Consider the following 14726-nt stretch of genomic DNA (forward strand, 5'->3'; position numbering starts at 1 on the left):
TGATCCCCTCAGAAGCAAATTGTTTATAGACAATTTTCACTTGTTTCAAGAGAAAATTCACTTGAAACAAGAGAAAATTTGCTTGTTTCACTGGCAAAATTTGCCAGTGGAAAAAGGGAAAATTCACTTGAAACAAGTGAAAATTAGCTAGAAACAAGAAACAAATTTTGCCAATGAAACAAGCAAATTTTCACTTGAAACAAGAGACAATTGTCTAAAAACAAGTGACTTCTGAGGTGATCATGTCTTATTTTAAGTGTAATGAGATATTTTGACTAGAAATAAGACATTTTTGACTTGAAATAAGACAAATAATCTTGGTAAGATTTTGAGTTTTTGCAGTGTAAGAGGGTTTTTTTTTTTTTTACTGTCCCACAGCACAAAATGGCCATAATATCTGTGATGGTTCAATAAGGTTATTGATCAACACCAATGACTCAAAGATTGCTGTGATTTCTGTTGAAGTAATATTCTGACCTGGAATAAGACGTCCCCAAACATTGCTATAATTACTGAGCAACCATCACATTTCTTTCCCCCCCCTCCTTATTGAAACTGTGGCTTCAAATAAGACAAATGACAGACATAAACGAGACAAATGTAATTAGTAAATTTGGTGTGCAGTAGGCATTCGATGAACATGAAGTTTCCACTGGATCCTTGCTCTGGTTATCTTGTTTATTTATCTCTTTTGGAAAGACATGAATATATTGTTTATTGGAGCCCCATTGGCTGCAAATGCTCTCAATAAAAAATATATATACACACAAGCTACAAAGGCCTATATAAATAATACAATTACAGCAACACCTCCCAGACATACACACTCTCCTGCTTCCAATAAACTGTTATCACTATTACACCAAACATCATGATAAATCTATTCATGATGTACTAAATATTAAACAAGACAGTGAGCATTAAAACAAGATATCGACATCCACACTACACACTACAACAAGAAGCTCTTTTTTTCCCCGTCAAGAGAATATTTGTCTCTTAAAACTTTTTTTGTAACTCGATTCCTGAGATATCAGCCATGGTGGACGATTCCTTTAAGAGTCACTGGTAGTTCTGTACATATAGTTTTTTTTTTCATTGCATTGGTCCTTGGTTAAGGTACTCTGACTTCTCTTTACCCGTCCATATTTCTGTCAATCAGCCGCCATAAACTGCTCAAGAGACTTCAGCTTCTATCGACGCTGCTGCCGTTCCTGCAGATCACCGACAGAGGTTAATAAGGGTCACAGATAACATATCGCCCCTTTAATATTTAACACCTGCACCTTTGGGCTGCAGTAGTTTTCAACATTAGTGTTTAATATTAAGGCTTTTTCAATTATTCAAGGTAAGTGATTTTGTGATTAAGTGAAGCGTGTTTTTTTTTTTTTTTTTTTTTTATTCATTTGGTTCTTTCTCATTCATGAAGGAGCTGCAAGGCCATGACAGACTTTCCAACAACTTTTGTGCAAACATGGGAGCTTAACAAGAACCTCTCCAGCTTTTTGCACTGCAAAAACGCAAATCTTACCAAGAATATTTGTCTTATTTCAAGTCAAAAATGTCTTATTTCTAGTCAAAATATCTCATTACACTTAAAATAAGACATGATCAGTAAATTGTTTTTAGACAATTTTCACTTGTTTCAAGTGAAAATTCACTTGAAACAAGTGAAAATTTGCTTGTTTCATTGGCAAAATTTGCCAGTGGAAAAAGTGAAAATTAGCTAGAAACAAGACACAAATTTTGCCAATGAAATAAGCAAATTTTCACTTGTTTCAAGCAAATTTTCACTTGAAACAAGAGACAATTGTCTAAGAACAATTTACTTCTGAGGTGATCATGTCTTATTTTAAGTGTAATGAGATATTTTGACTAGAAATAAGACATTTTTGACTTGAAATAAGACAAATAATCTTGGTAAGATTTTGAGTTTTTGCAGTGTGCCCTTCTCATTTGTACGGTCTATTGTAGAAAACTCTTCACACAGCACACACACACACACACACACACACACACACACACACGCACAGATGCGAGCATAGAAGCTGCACCACCACTGTGATCACGGGGACTTGAGTGATTCATGTGGCTCTTCTTTCCCCTTTGGAGAAATTACTGAAATAAAGTGAAGGCTGAAGAGCGCAGCTGTGCACAAGTGTGTGAGTGTGTGTGAGTGTGTGTGTGTGTGTGTGTGTGCTGTATAGATTTCCCTGAGAAAAATTAGCTTGACCTCTCTATCTTTCATTTTGTCCGCTGTGACCCCTCTCCTGCTGCCGCCTCTGCCTCTGGATGAATAGAGCTTTCCATTCCGGCAGCGGGAGGTTATCAGTCAATCAGTTCATTACCGGAGCTGGATGGATTCAATTCTGCACGAGGCTCAGAGGTCCAATTACCCAGGATTACACACACACACACACACACACACACACACACACACACACGTCCGGACACTTTCTCTGCCTCCTCATCTGCGATTTGTACATGCACACACGCACACACACACACACTTTAGCACCTCTGCTGACACGCACACACAGTCAAACACCTCTTCCCACTGAACAGCCTTTCACACACACACACACACACACACACACACACACACACACACACACTACATTTTTATATGCACACACTCGTTAGCACTCACTCTCACACACACGCACGCAAACATACTGTAGATTCACGAAGGAGCGAAAGAACACGTGCACACAAACAGCATCGCCCCGAAACTGGTGTGTGTGTGTGCGCGCCAACACACACACACACACATCGGTTCCTACACAGCGCACACACACACACTTTCTCTGCTCTTGCACAGGCACACACACACTCACACACAAACGTGCAAACAGTGTGTACGTTCACGCATGTCGGCAGTTGAACTAACACATCCTCGTGCATGTGCGTGCACACACACACACACACACACACACACTCACAGACATACATAGTGTACATTCATGAATGTACACGACTGCATGCGTACATATACACACACTAACACACACACTTCCTGTACATGCACACACACTTTCTCTGCTTATTCTGTATTTACCCGCATGATATTGCATGCACTCACACACCCAAACACACACACACACACACTACAGATGCATGGATGGGTGAATTCATGAATACACACACACACACACACACACAGTTTCTCTGACTCCTTAATTCATGTGCCAGTTCCTGCACATGCACATGTAAGCGAACACACTAACTGATTTACACACGAATGTACACACACACTTCTCAGCTTCCTTTGGTTATTATGAACACACACACACACACACACACACACACACACACACACACTCCCTTCGCAGCTCTCTCTCACACACAGCAACGTTCTCCGCCTCATCGCCACGTTTTCCATCTGCTACCACGGACACATACTGTACACACACACACACACACACACACACACACACACACACACACACAGAGAGAGGCGGAGGTGACTGCAGGTATGAACGGTCCCGGTCATTCCTGGGAAATTGACTTTAATAATTGCACAAAGACTTTTCGCAGGAAAATGAGCAGGAGCGCGCTCTTCTAATTGCGCTCGACGACGCGGGCGGAGCCGAGCGCGGCGATGATTAAAGGAACAAATGAATTCATGCGCAGACGTAAAATGAGCCGAAGCCCCATAATGAATAAATGAGCAGCTTCAAATGGAGATTTTCGGGGCGAGCGGAGAGCGACAAAAAAAAAAAAAAAAAAAAAAAAAAACGGCGCGGCGGCAGGAGTTTTAATCGAGTGAGAGAGAATCCATTTGTACGTTTTTTTTTTTTTTCCAGAGAGCAGGGGCCGAAATTCATTTATAAAGCAAGAGTCCAGAGTCTTTGGGTCTTTTTCTTCCCAGCTGATCCCAGGGGGGCAAAGTGTGTGAGTGTGTGTGTGTGTGTGTGTGTGTGTGTGTGTGTGTGTGTACATAAACAGACACTGGAACGCCCGCGTGCACACACACCTGCCATACCTATGATGGGCTTCTGCAAGACCAGGCCGATCACCTGCAAGCAAATCCCCTCCAGCTGCTGAGTGATCTGACACACACACACACACACACACACACACACACACACACACACACACACACACAGAGAGAGAGAGAGAGCGAGAGAGAGAGAGAATTGAAGTGAATCTCAAACATCACAAGTGCAAATATCACATTACAATATTGTGACAGCATATGGAGCGACTGAATTTTTATCTGTGTGAGAGAGAGTGTGTGTGTGTGTGTGTGTGTGTGTGAGAGAGAGAGCGACCTCCTTGTGGTCCTCCATGACGGTGAGGATGGTGTCGATGGTGCTCAGGATGCCCAGAGCCATGACGGTCTTGTCCTCGTTCTCCTCGTACTCCTCGCTCTGCAGGACCTTAGTGAAGATCTCGGCCTGACGTGCGCGCACACGCACGCACACACACACACACACACACACACACACACAGGCACGATGCTTCGAGTGGCGGCAGTTTTTATGTGCATTGTTCCCACTGCACCGGGCTAACTGTCTGTATTCCAGTTGATGGCAACAATTGATTTTTATTCACTTTCAACAAACAGACGCAGCACAACATCTTCTCAGTCCTCAGGAGAGCGAGACGCACTTTACTGCTCTTTATGTTCACAGACACACACACACACACACACACACAGTTATGTTCACAGACACATAACTAACCACAGCTGCCGTTTCATTCACCATTTCTTCCCACAGCAAACAGTTCAATGTCCGTTCTGCTCGCACGCTGCAGGAAAACAGGAGGGTTTAGGCCAAACGAAAAAATACTTTGGGTTCCGGTTCCTTGTCATTTAAGGGCTTGAATAGGCAGGGAATTTATTTTATTTTATTTTTTATTTTATTCGGCATTTTAAGGATGGGCAGGGGGGATTTATTTTATTTTATTTTATTTTTCATTTCATTTAGCATTTTAAGGATGGGCAGGGGGGATTTATTTTATTTTATTTTATTTTTTATTTTATTCGGCATTTTAAGGATGGGTAGGGGGGATTTATTTTATTTTATTTATTCATGAGAAGGATGGGTAGGTAGGGATTTTATTTTATTTTATTCTTGTTTTTATTTTCGGAAGCGATGCATGGGTTGCTTTTTAAATATAATTAATTCAATATTTGCCTAAGTTACCACCTTTTTAACAGACGGAGCAGCGTTATTACTAGCAGAGGGAGGGGTCTCTGGCTCAGGTACCTGAAGTCGAATACACCCGTCACGCCCACCGCCACAGAGCCGAGCTCCACTTGCAAATCTACAACGGCACTGTTTCCCCTCTTTCACTACATCTGCAAAGGTTTTCTCTGGTAGTCAGATTATTTTCGCTGGTGGTTTGCGAGGACAAATCACACACACACACACACACACACACACACACACACACACACACACCGTGCGGAAGTCCGTTCTTTCCAGCCGGCGCTGTCGGTGGCGCGTGATTCCATGAAGTTATTTTCCGAAGTTACGCGAGAACATCACAAATAAGGCGAGCGCAACATACATCAAAATAAAAGCCCTGCTTAACTTTTGACCAATGCCAACAAGGTCACACTCGGTCGCATAGTGCCTTTATTTTAATTTTTTTATTTTATTTTTACACAGAGGCCAATAAAATAATCTGACTCGGGGGTTAAATGGGACACTCGGTCGGGAACCGGAACCCAGAGGTTTTTTTGTCTGGCCTTATCCCTGCTGTTAGGATATTATGGGAGAGCGATGAACAGTATGGCACAGATGCAGACAAAGTGTCTGCAGGTTTCACAAAAGCAAATGTGAGACTTTCTGAAGGAAGACACAAACACACAGAAGAAAATCAAGGATTTTACTGCAATTATTTTGTCTCATGACCCCAAACCAACAGCCCAAGCCTTCACTGTTCAGTAAAAGTAATGGATCCGATTGGTACCCAGTGTCAGTGCTGAAGACATGGTGTTGGAGAATCCCCACATATTTTAAGCACAGCCTTTACTGGAGACCAACTGGCCGACTAATCATTCAGAGAATCCATCGAGTATCAACCGGGAAAAACTAAAACAGACAGACAGACAGACAGCCCCAGCTCATACAGACAGACAGACAGACAGACAGACAGACAGACAGACAGACAGACAGACAGACACACAGACAGACAGACAGCCCCAGCTCATACAGACAGACAGACAGACAGACAGACAGTCCCAGCTCACACAGACAGACAGACAGACAGACAGACAGACAGCTCGTTACCAGGTTCTGCGTCATGTCCACGGCGATGGCAGCCACCTCCTGGTTGTACTCGCAGATCATCTTCTGGATGACGTTGGTCAGGTCGTCGTTCTCCGTCTCCTTCACCACGTGCAGCAGCTCCTGCATGACCGGCCGGATGTACGGCCTGATGTACAGCTTTGCTACACACACACACACACACACACACACACACACACATATACAGAAGAGACAGCAATATAAATACATAGAAATAGATAATCCATGTGTGTGGGTTGAAGAAACTTCACTTCTACTTTTGGGTTCAGGGTTAAAATTAGCATGAGGTTCAGGTTAGGCGTGCAGTGATGAGGGTTAAGGTTAGAGACTGAATATCATCAGTTTAAAATTATAACGAAAGTGTGTAAATATGATTTCCAACATCTTTATCATGAACACTGACAATACAATGGAAATTCAGTTTAAGCTCACAGGCGACACAAGAAGTGTAAGGAGTGTCAGACTGACATTCTAAAGTGTTTTTTGGCCGCATTTACTGTAAATGTCATCATCTTTGCAACTGTCAGCTTGAATAAACAGTGTGTTTTGCATTAAAAGCAGCCACCCTGTCCTTATTCTCCATGTATTTGGACTCTTTGGAAAAATTTGCCCCTCTACCCACCCTTATTTCTAACATCATTAAAGCTGTAACCATGTGTATTCCTGTAAAAGTGTACATTATGTGTAATGTGGCCTTTTGTTTAAAAAACTTGTAAGTTTAAGCTGTTTACCACCTGGATTTGTGTTATGATTCTGACAGAAATGCACACTGGTATTGGTTGTTATGGGAAGGAGGATATTAGATGTTGATATCGGCCTCAAAAACACGGATCAGTGCATCTTTAGTAAAAAAGTGACCACCTTTATTTAAAGATGGTAACCCTCCTGTTCGCACCTTGCTCCTGGTTGCTGACGAGCGTCTGCAGAGCGATGGCAGCCTCCACCTTGACGGGCATCTCCTTGTCGGCGATCAGGTCCTGTTTGACCAGCTCCACGGCGTTCCTCAGCACCAGCTCGTCGTGGAAACGCAGCGGGCTGAAGGAGTGGAGCACCCAGCACGACTAGGAGAGGCACAGCAGAGAGACACGGGTCAGCGGGGCAGCCGTCTCCGTCTGTCTCCGGCCCGGCCACCTCCTTCACCTCCGCCTAAAAACGCCAATCTCCCGCCACCAAACAAGTGTCTGCTACCGCTGCTTGTTTTCCCAGCATGCACGTGTGAGGACGACAGGCGAGTGCAGTGCAAGATTTACAGGACATCTGTGATGCTGAGGGGAGGGTAAAGCACAGACTCACGTTGACTGAATGGACCACCCAACAGGACTGTAGGGAGCAGACGGAGGATGAATGCTAAGAAACCTGATCCAGTTCCAATTAAAAATGCACCAACACCGATACTGATGCCGATACATAAAATGGCATTTTTTTTTTTGCATACAGCATTGCAATATATCAATATGATATCATCAGATTGTTGCCAATACACAGACCTGGTATTGGTGTGTCCTTTTTTTTGTTTTTAAATATCAGATATTGGCACATCCATGTCGTCCCACTGTAATAGGAAACTTTTAAAATTGTTTGACATCAACTCTCATCTTTCTATTTAGCATTTGCATTATTATAAGCACTGGCCAAACCCAATTATGTAATACCAAAAGTCCTGAGTAACCCATCAGAAATGACTGGACACTCTTGGTTTCCTGCATTTTTGGCACAAATCAGTCACTTATTTTTGCCACACTGTTCACTGAAAATAATGGGTCAAAATGGTTCACGTTAATTCATTGGTTAACAATTAGGGGGGTAAAAGCGAAAAAAATGAACCATTCAATACACAATATACCTGACACAGTGCATTTTTACAAACATATCCACATCCATAGTCTGAGTAGACGTTTGCCTTTGGAAGAATATTTGTCGATTTCATATTATCATCCCAAATCTTTGAATGAAAAATAATTCATATCTGCAAATAAGACAAAATACAGAGAACTTTGGAAACGGTAGTGTTTTTTTTTTTTTTCTTCTGTAATGTACAAAACACAATACAAAGCAAACTGTGGGTTTATTGAACGCCTATTAACAATTACAGCTCGGTGCTCAGTGTACATAATGGCCCTGAGAGGCGGTATTGATGCATCCTCGGTGAAAATGCAAAAGGCGCAGGAGCTTCTTCTCAAGGCCGGCGCACTATGTAATACACGTAATGCATTATCAGACACAAAGAGCACGGACGAGCCCTTAAGGCATCTTTTAAAACGTGGGCTGTACTCCATTCTGACAGAGCGAAGGGAGAAAAAAAATCACACTAAGTCTCCTCGTTCAGTATCCGTGCTGGGATCCGGTCTGTGCGAGTGTTTAATTTAGTCAATAAAGGGCTTAATGTACCTGCCGTCCTTTACATGGTACTTTAATTTAGTGCTATCAATCATTATATATGGAGTGTCAGTGTGTTTTCAAAGGGTGGATGTCTCATTTTGCCGTGGAGGTCTTCTGTTGCAGTGTGGCGCCCCCTGCTGCCTCCACCGCCGCACTGCAGGCTCTCCTCATGGTCGCCTCCAGTGATTTGTACGGCTTACTGCAAATATCCTATCACGGCTGGAATATCAAGTCAGAGGAGTAATATATATGATAATTATCGAGCTGCTTAAGTGTGCATGACAACTTCTTCCCCCTCAAAAATAACTCTATCTTTTTCCAATAAGACGCAGAAACACAAATTTCAGCCTATTGTTCCGTTCCGACTGTTAGTCTATAATTACTGTGTCTCGTTTCATTACTGCCGCGCGCGCCGGCCGCCTCTGAGAGATGAACAGTTTGATTTAAAAATAAGATTGGATCCAGAAGAGGAAGAAGAAGAAAAAAAAAAAAGTTTTCACAAAACAATTGAGCCCACCAAAATGAAACTAACCACGGGGCTTTGTCATGGGCTCCCAGAGGTAAATGAAGCTGTTAGCCGACAAACGCGTAACGTTTCAGCGGACGTCAGAGACGCCGAGAGGTAAATTCAAGGTGGCAACTTTTATGAGAAATTACACGATCGCCGCTGTCCTTCTGAGAGAGAACGGCAAAGAATCCAGCCCCACGTGATTAAGGAGAGGACGCCGGGAAAGATTAAATCAAGAAAGTCACAGCGGACAGCGGCGAACTTTAAAATTTAACTTTAAAAATCTCTTTTCTGTGTCTCAGCCTTGAATCAAATGAATTAAAACCGGCACTACTAACAGAATAAAATCCAAACACAAAGAAATAACTGCTAGTATTCACATGAGCTCCTTATTCTGTTTATTTTATGAAAAATTCAGTTTTTATATTGGCTGATCCCTTACACTATGTTCTACTATGCACAGTATATATAAGCTAATAGATCCTGTCTCTTATTTTGAAAAAATACTTGTTTACAAATTTACTTTTTAGTCTTTTTGCTGTTATTGATCCACCTTGTGCAACTATTTTCATTCCAAATTGTCTCTTTAATTGCCGTTTTAATTTATTTTATTATTATAAAACCCCTTGCAACATGAAAAACACTTTAGTGGAAAGTAAATGTGTGCACATCCAACCCACTATCATGATTTTGGCTTTTGGTTTGTTGTTTTTTTGGATGAAATTGTACTGTTTAGTTAAGGGAAATCAAGTGCTGGGAGCTGTAATCCAGTGTGCGGATATTTTTCTCCTTCTATTTCCATGAAAAAAGCTTCTAAATAAAATGCATCATCATTATTATCGCTATTATAAAGGAACTCCTCGTTAGTGCTCCTGTTTAAATTTAAAAAAAAAAAAAAAAAAATGTTGTTTTTGGTGCAGTTTGGTGTCTGCTTATTTACATATATGAAGTAAGTCTATTCCATCTATTACATCATGGCTGCACTGAGACAAATTTCCACAGCCCAGCTACTTCTGCTCTGTCAGCAAGGACAGGCTGCGTGGGAGGAACAGAGATGGTATATATCAGACGGGAGGGCTCACTCACCCGGGCTCTCAGGTAACCCAGAGGAGAGTTGAGCAGGGGGAAGACGTAGTTCTGCAGCATCAGCTCCATCTGCTCCCTGTACATCCGCTTCTGCAGGACGACAGACACAACACAGGCCGCAGGAGTCAAAACACGGCGAGGGCGACTTCCCGACCTCGACGTCTCGGAGTCGAGGTCAGGAAGCGGCTTTCTCATAACACTCACAGGGGCACAGGGCTTTCATGCTCATTTTCAAGTGCAAGCATAGGAACACGTGAACATTTACACACACACGCACACACACACACACACACACAAATCAGCTTGCAGTGTCTAATCTGTGCTGCAAAATCCCGCCGTGCCATAAAAATCCACTCGGTTATCTGTCAGTCCACCCGCTGCAGACTTTCCAACCAGAGGAGATAAGAGAAAAGAAGGAAAACTAAAAAAAAAAAAAAAATCTGGGAAAGGAGGTGAAAGTGTCGCTCATAATCGTTCCCAGGAGAAAAAGTCAGGGTGTCTGAGAAAGGTGTTTCAGTATTATCCAAGGTTTTAAGGTTTTTCCAAGTTTTATGTGCTGTATAGGGCGTCCAATAATTTCTTTTGCACTTACATTTTTTTTCTGTATTTATTGCTTCTATTTATTTGTGAGACTGTATTTACAGCCCTGCAACCACCTGATTCTCCGTTCAAAATCTGCAACACCAAGAGTCACAATCGACATAAGTCTTAAAAGTTAAGGTGGTCCAATGAGCAAAAAAACACACACTTTGCCTCTGAAATATGGGATTAAATGCAGATTAAATAGAAAAAAAAAAAGCTGAGCTACTCTTGGAGGTCAAGAGAAATACTAAAATCCTTAATTTTAACATCCACACACACACACACACACACACACACACACACACACACACACACACACACACACGCACACACACACACACACACACACAGGTATCTCGTGGTGCACGTGCCTTCAGCAGGAGCTCAGCCAGAGCACCGATGCAGTGCAGCGCCCCGTCCTTCCTGCGGGGGTCAGCAGAGGGCTCCATCAGGATCTGGTGACAGAACTCCATCATCTGAGGAAGAACCTGACCGGAGCACAGCGCAGAGGTCAGAGGTCACTACTACTATTACCAAAGACAGTCCATAAAACATAAAAGCAGTGGTCCACAATATACACACTGTATATATATAAAGTCCTTATGCTGAGTAGGATTGGCCGGTTATTTAGTTAATACATAATAGAGAAGAAGTGAACAAGCAATTCAAATAATCTAAAGGTGCACTATGAAACACTGAGGGCTGATTCAGGTGAGAACGATTTGGACTCAACTGGAAAAACAGGGGACAAGCACATCATTCATCAGCGATTCAAGCAGATGATGGAAACGATCTGTGTCTTCATTTTGATTTTTTTTTAATTCTTTAAAAATGAAAACTAATAAAGAGAAGTTTTTTTGGCCGGATTTTCACAACGGAGTACGTCATCTTTCTTTTTGTCCGCCATCTTCGACATTGATCAACTGCATTTGATTTGCTGCTCTTGCTCTTGTCCCGTAAGTCGCTCTGGACGCTAAATTCCTAAAAACTGGGGAAGTAAAACTCGGCGGTAAAACGTCGGTGCTCACCTCCTTCCTCTTGCGGGCAGCTTTACACAGCAGGCTCTGGGCCGCGGTGGCTGGCAGGGCGTGGTCGTCATACAGGTCTACAGCGCAGAGACACGATTTGTGGATCAAAACTCACCGAGAAGACTTAAGGTGTGTAAAACTCGGTGTGTGTGTGTGTGTACTCACTGAATTTCATGCGGATGTACTCGTAGGGGTCCTCCTGCCACAGTTTGTCATCCTCGTCTTTGTAGCACATGAGAGGGAAGATCACCTCCTGGCATATAGTCTGCAAGAGATTACGGCACTTCTGACCGAGGAGGCTCTCGAAAAGGTTCAAAAACGGCTCACAAAGTTAAAAAAGTAAATATTCCACAATAAAAGCAGAAAAAAATGTCATTTTTTTTAGATGCTGTGGAGAATGGACTCATGCAGGTACCTCGATGTGTGTAAAGGAGTGTATAAAATTTCGATTCAAGTGAGAAAATGAAAAGAGATCGGGTTTTTTTTTCCCACTCACAAACAACAAAAGACGCCTGACGGAGTTAAAGATGCAACGCGCACCATTTTTAAACATCAAAACGTCACTGCCAAATCAGCTGATTCCTTGAAACAATGACAAATGAAAAAGTAAGTCAGAACATTTGGTGTGTGTTTCTCAACATTCAGAATGCGTTGATCATGAACTCGCTCGAGGGTTTTTCGCTTTACTGAGGAGGAAAAGCACACGAGTGATTTTCCCCATCTGTCTCTCGCCGCCATCTCAAGAAACTCGGAAAGGTTTCACTTCGATCCGAACTGAAAGAACTCCTTTCTAACACAAAACAAAAGAATCCTCCACTGGATCATCCAGCCTCGGGAATAATTCATCGGCGGCACTAATGAAATATGCGCTTACTTGAAAACGCCCCGGTCTGAATTAACATTGATTTCCACTCGAGGCTCGAACCGCTCCATCTTCCGTCTTGTCGACATTCACTCAAACCAGGCTCGATCTCGCACTGTACATGTGCGCCGAGTAAATGAGCAGCCCAGAGAAAGTCAATCGTCAAAAGGAAGCGAATTGTCTCCGAGGGGGAGCCCGTGAAGCAGAATATGAAAATGAGTGCGATGAAAGGACAGAAGCCAACAGAGAAACAGGTTTTATGGATCCTATAATCTCTTTAGACACGTGTCCAGCAGGGGGTGCTGCTGTACCTGCATGTGCGGTTTCATCTGTTTCCAGGTGAGCGAGTGGGACAGGCCCTGGTTGAGGTAGTTGAGGGACTGCTGCAGGACGTGGGGGGTGACGTACTGCTTCTGTCGGTGCTGGTCCACCACCTTCAGGAGCACCTGAGGAGGAAACGGTAAAAGGCAGGAATTTCCCGTGGTGCTTTAAAAGTGCGTTTGAAACATCGGCGGTACGTGACAAATTTAGCTGAATCAGGGCATCGAATAAAATAAAAGTGTGCACAGCGTTCAAACGAGGCCCGTCCCGAGACGTTTGTTCATTTTTTTTAGACGCACATCGATCTTTTCACAGTAAAGCACAGAGACCCTGTTTTGAATTTTCATCATTTGTCTTCACTTCAAAATAGAAAAAAAAAATATTGTCTTTATTTCTTTTTCTTTTTAATTTTTCATGTGCATTTTTTCGTAATTTTCTTGTATTTCTTAAAGTAACTCCCTGGCCTGAGAGACTAATTTTATTATATTTTCTTGTAATTTAATTTTAAATATATAATTATAAATACTCTTGGTAAGTTTGTGGTCATTTTTGCTGATGTTTTGCAAATACTGTATTTTTTTTTTTTTTTTTTTTTTTTACATATTTCTTATGTTGTGCATCATTTCTTTACCAGGAATCAAGTGAGGTGTAAATATCTGGTGAAGTAGCAGCGCTTTTATTTTGAACTGCTGTTTTCCCAACGCTAGTTTTATAGACTGAGAGGAACCGAGCTAATAAAAAAGAAAACATTTATTTTTATTCTCTTCCACAAAGTGCATGTCTTCTTGTCCTGCTGTTCTTAAAATCCACTTAAACATATTATTGCTACTCAGAAAAGCCGTTTTAGAGGCCTGAATTTATCTGTAGCTGCTGTTGTAGTGGCTTTTCATTTCATTGGGTTTTAAGCCCTCATTGCACTTGCACATGTTTATTTAATGTTGTAACAGAGCATGAAAGCCTTGTGGATCACTGCACTTTTCATTTTGCACAGTAAATTCAGAAGTATCAAGCCCCGGCGACACATGCCTACCTGCTGAATGCCCACTGCGTAGGTCTTGAGGAAGAAGTCCGCAAATTCAAAGTACTCCTTCGTCACATTGCCGGGGCTTCCGTACCTGAAACGCACATCAGAGGGATATGAACACCTGGAAGAGTCCGTCCGGATACAGCTGAGGTTTTCTACCGGTGCGGATGCCTCGATTCCTCGGCTCACCGCTCAAACAGCCTGGTGATGATGTGCAGAGCCCACTTCTTACACTTCCACCACACCAGCTCCGGGCGGTCGTCCTCGTCAACCTCCAGCGTCTCCTGGCAAACACAAACAGGCGGCTTTTTCACACTTTTCCATGGGTTTTCCATAACTCTCCATAATTAAATCAGGGCATTTCCAAGACATGAAAAATGTATTTCTTCCTGAATTGAGTTATATTTCAGTGTCCCTGTGTGTGTGTGTGAGACAGAGAGAGAGTGTGTGTTCTTACAGGAGGCACGTCTCGGTCCATCACAGCTCTGAGGATTTCCATCCACTGAGTCATCACTGTGTTGTTGATCAGCTGGAGAGGCAGTGAGTACTGCAGGGGAACATGACAAGGTTTGAATCATCATCATCATCATCCCAACACACACACACACACACACACACACACGAGGAGGAGGAACTATTTTAGTTTTAGTTAAGCTTGAGATTAGTGTACTTG

At 42.6% G+C, this 14726-nt stretch overlaps 1 protein-coding gene across 4 annotated transcripts in view; it reads right to left on the reverse strand.

The window, feature by feature from the left end:
* The window catches only part of ipo8 (importin 8), a 33624-nt gene that overhangs the window by 12419 nt on the left and 6479 nt on the right, over positions 1-14726 (reverse strand). The window contains exons 6-18 of one of the 4 annotated variants that reach the window (XM_030046064.1): positions 14511-14600; positions 14243-14337; positions 14060-14144; positions 13020-13154; positions 12012-12111; positions 11847-11923; positions 11190-11306; positions 10237-10326; positions 7557-7583; positions 7159-7324; positions 6246-6406; positions 4275-4400; positions 3977-4052 (exon numbers count right to left, since the gene is read on the reverse strand). In XM_030046064.1, coding sequence (XP_029901924.1) covers positions 3977-4052; positions 4275-4400; positions 6246-6406; positions 7159-7324; positions 7557-7583; positions 10237-10326; positions 11190-11306; positions 11847-11923; positions 12012-12111; positions 13020-13154; positions 14060-14144; positions 14243-14337; positions 14511-14600 — 1345 coding nt within the window. The remainder of the gene's footprint in view (positions 1-3976; positions 4053-4274; positions 4401-6245; positions 6407-7158; positions 7325-7556; positions 7584-10236; positions 10327-11189; positions 11307-11846; positions 11924-12011; positions 12112-13019; positions 13155-14059; positions 14145-14242; positions 14338-14510; positions 14601-14726) is intronic. The other 3 variants (XM_030046065.1, XM_030046066.1, XM_030046068.1) reach the window with 3 other exon arrangements.

Source organism: Myripristis murdjan, chromosome 23 (genome assembly GCF_902150065.1).
Source record: "Myripristis murdjan chromosome 23, fMyrMur1.1, whole genome shotgun sequence".
Taxonomy (NCBI): Eukaryota; Metazoa; Chordata; class Actinopteri; order Holocentriformes; family Holocentridae; genus Myripristis; species Myripristis murdjan.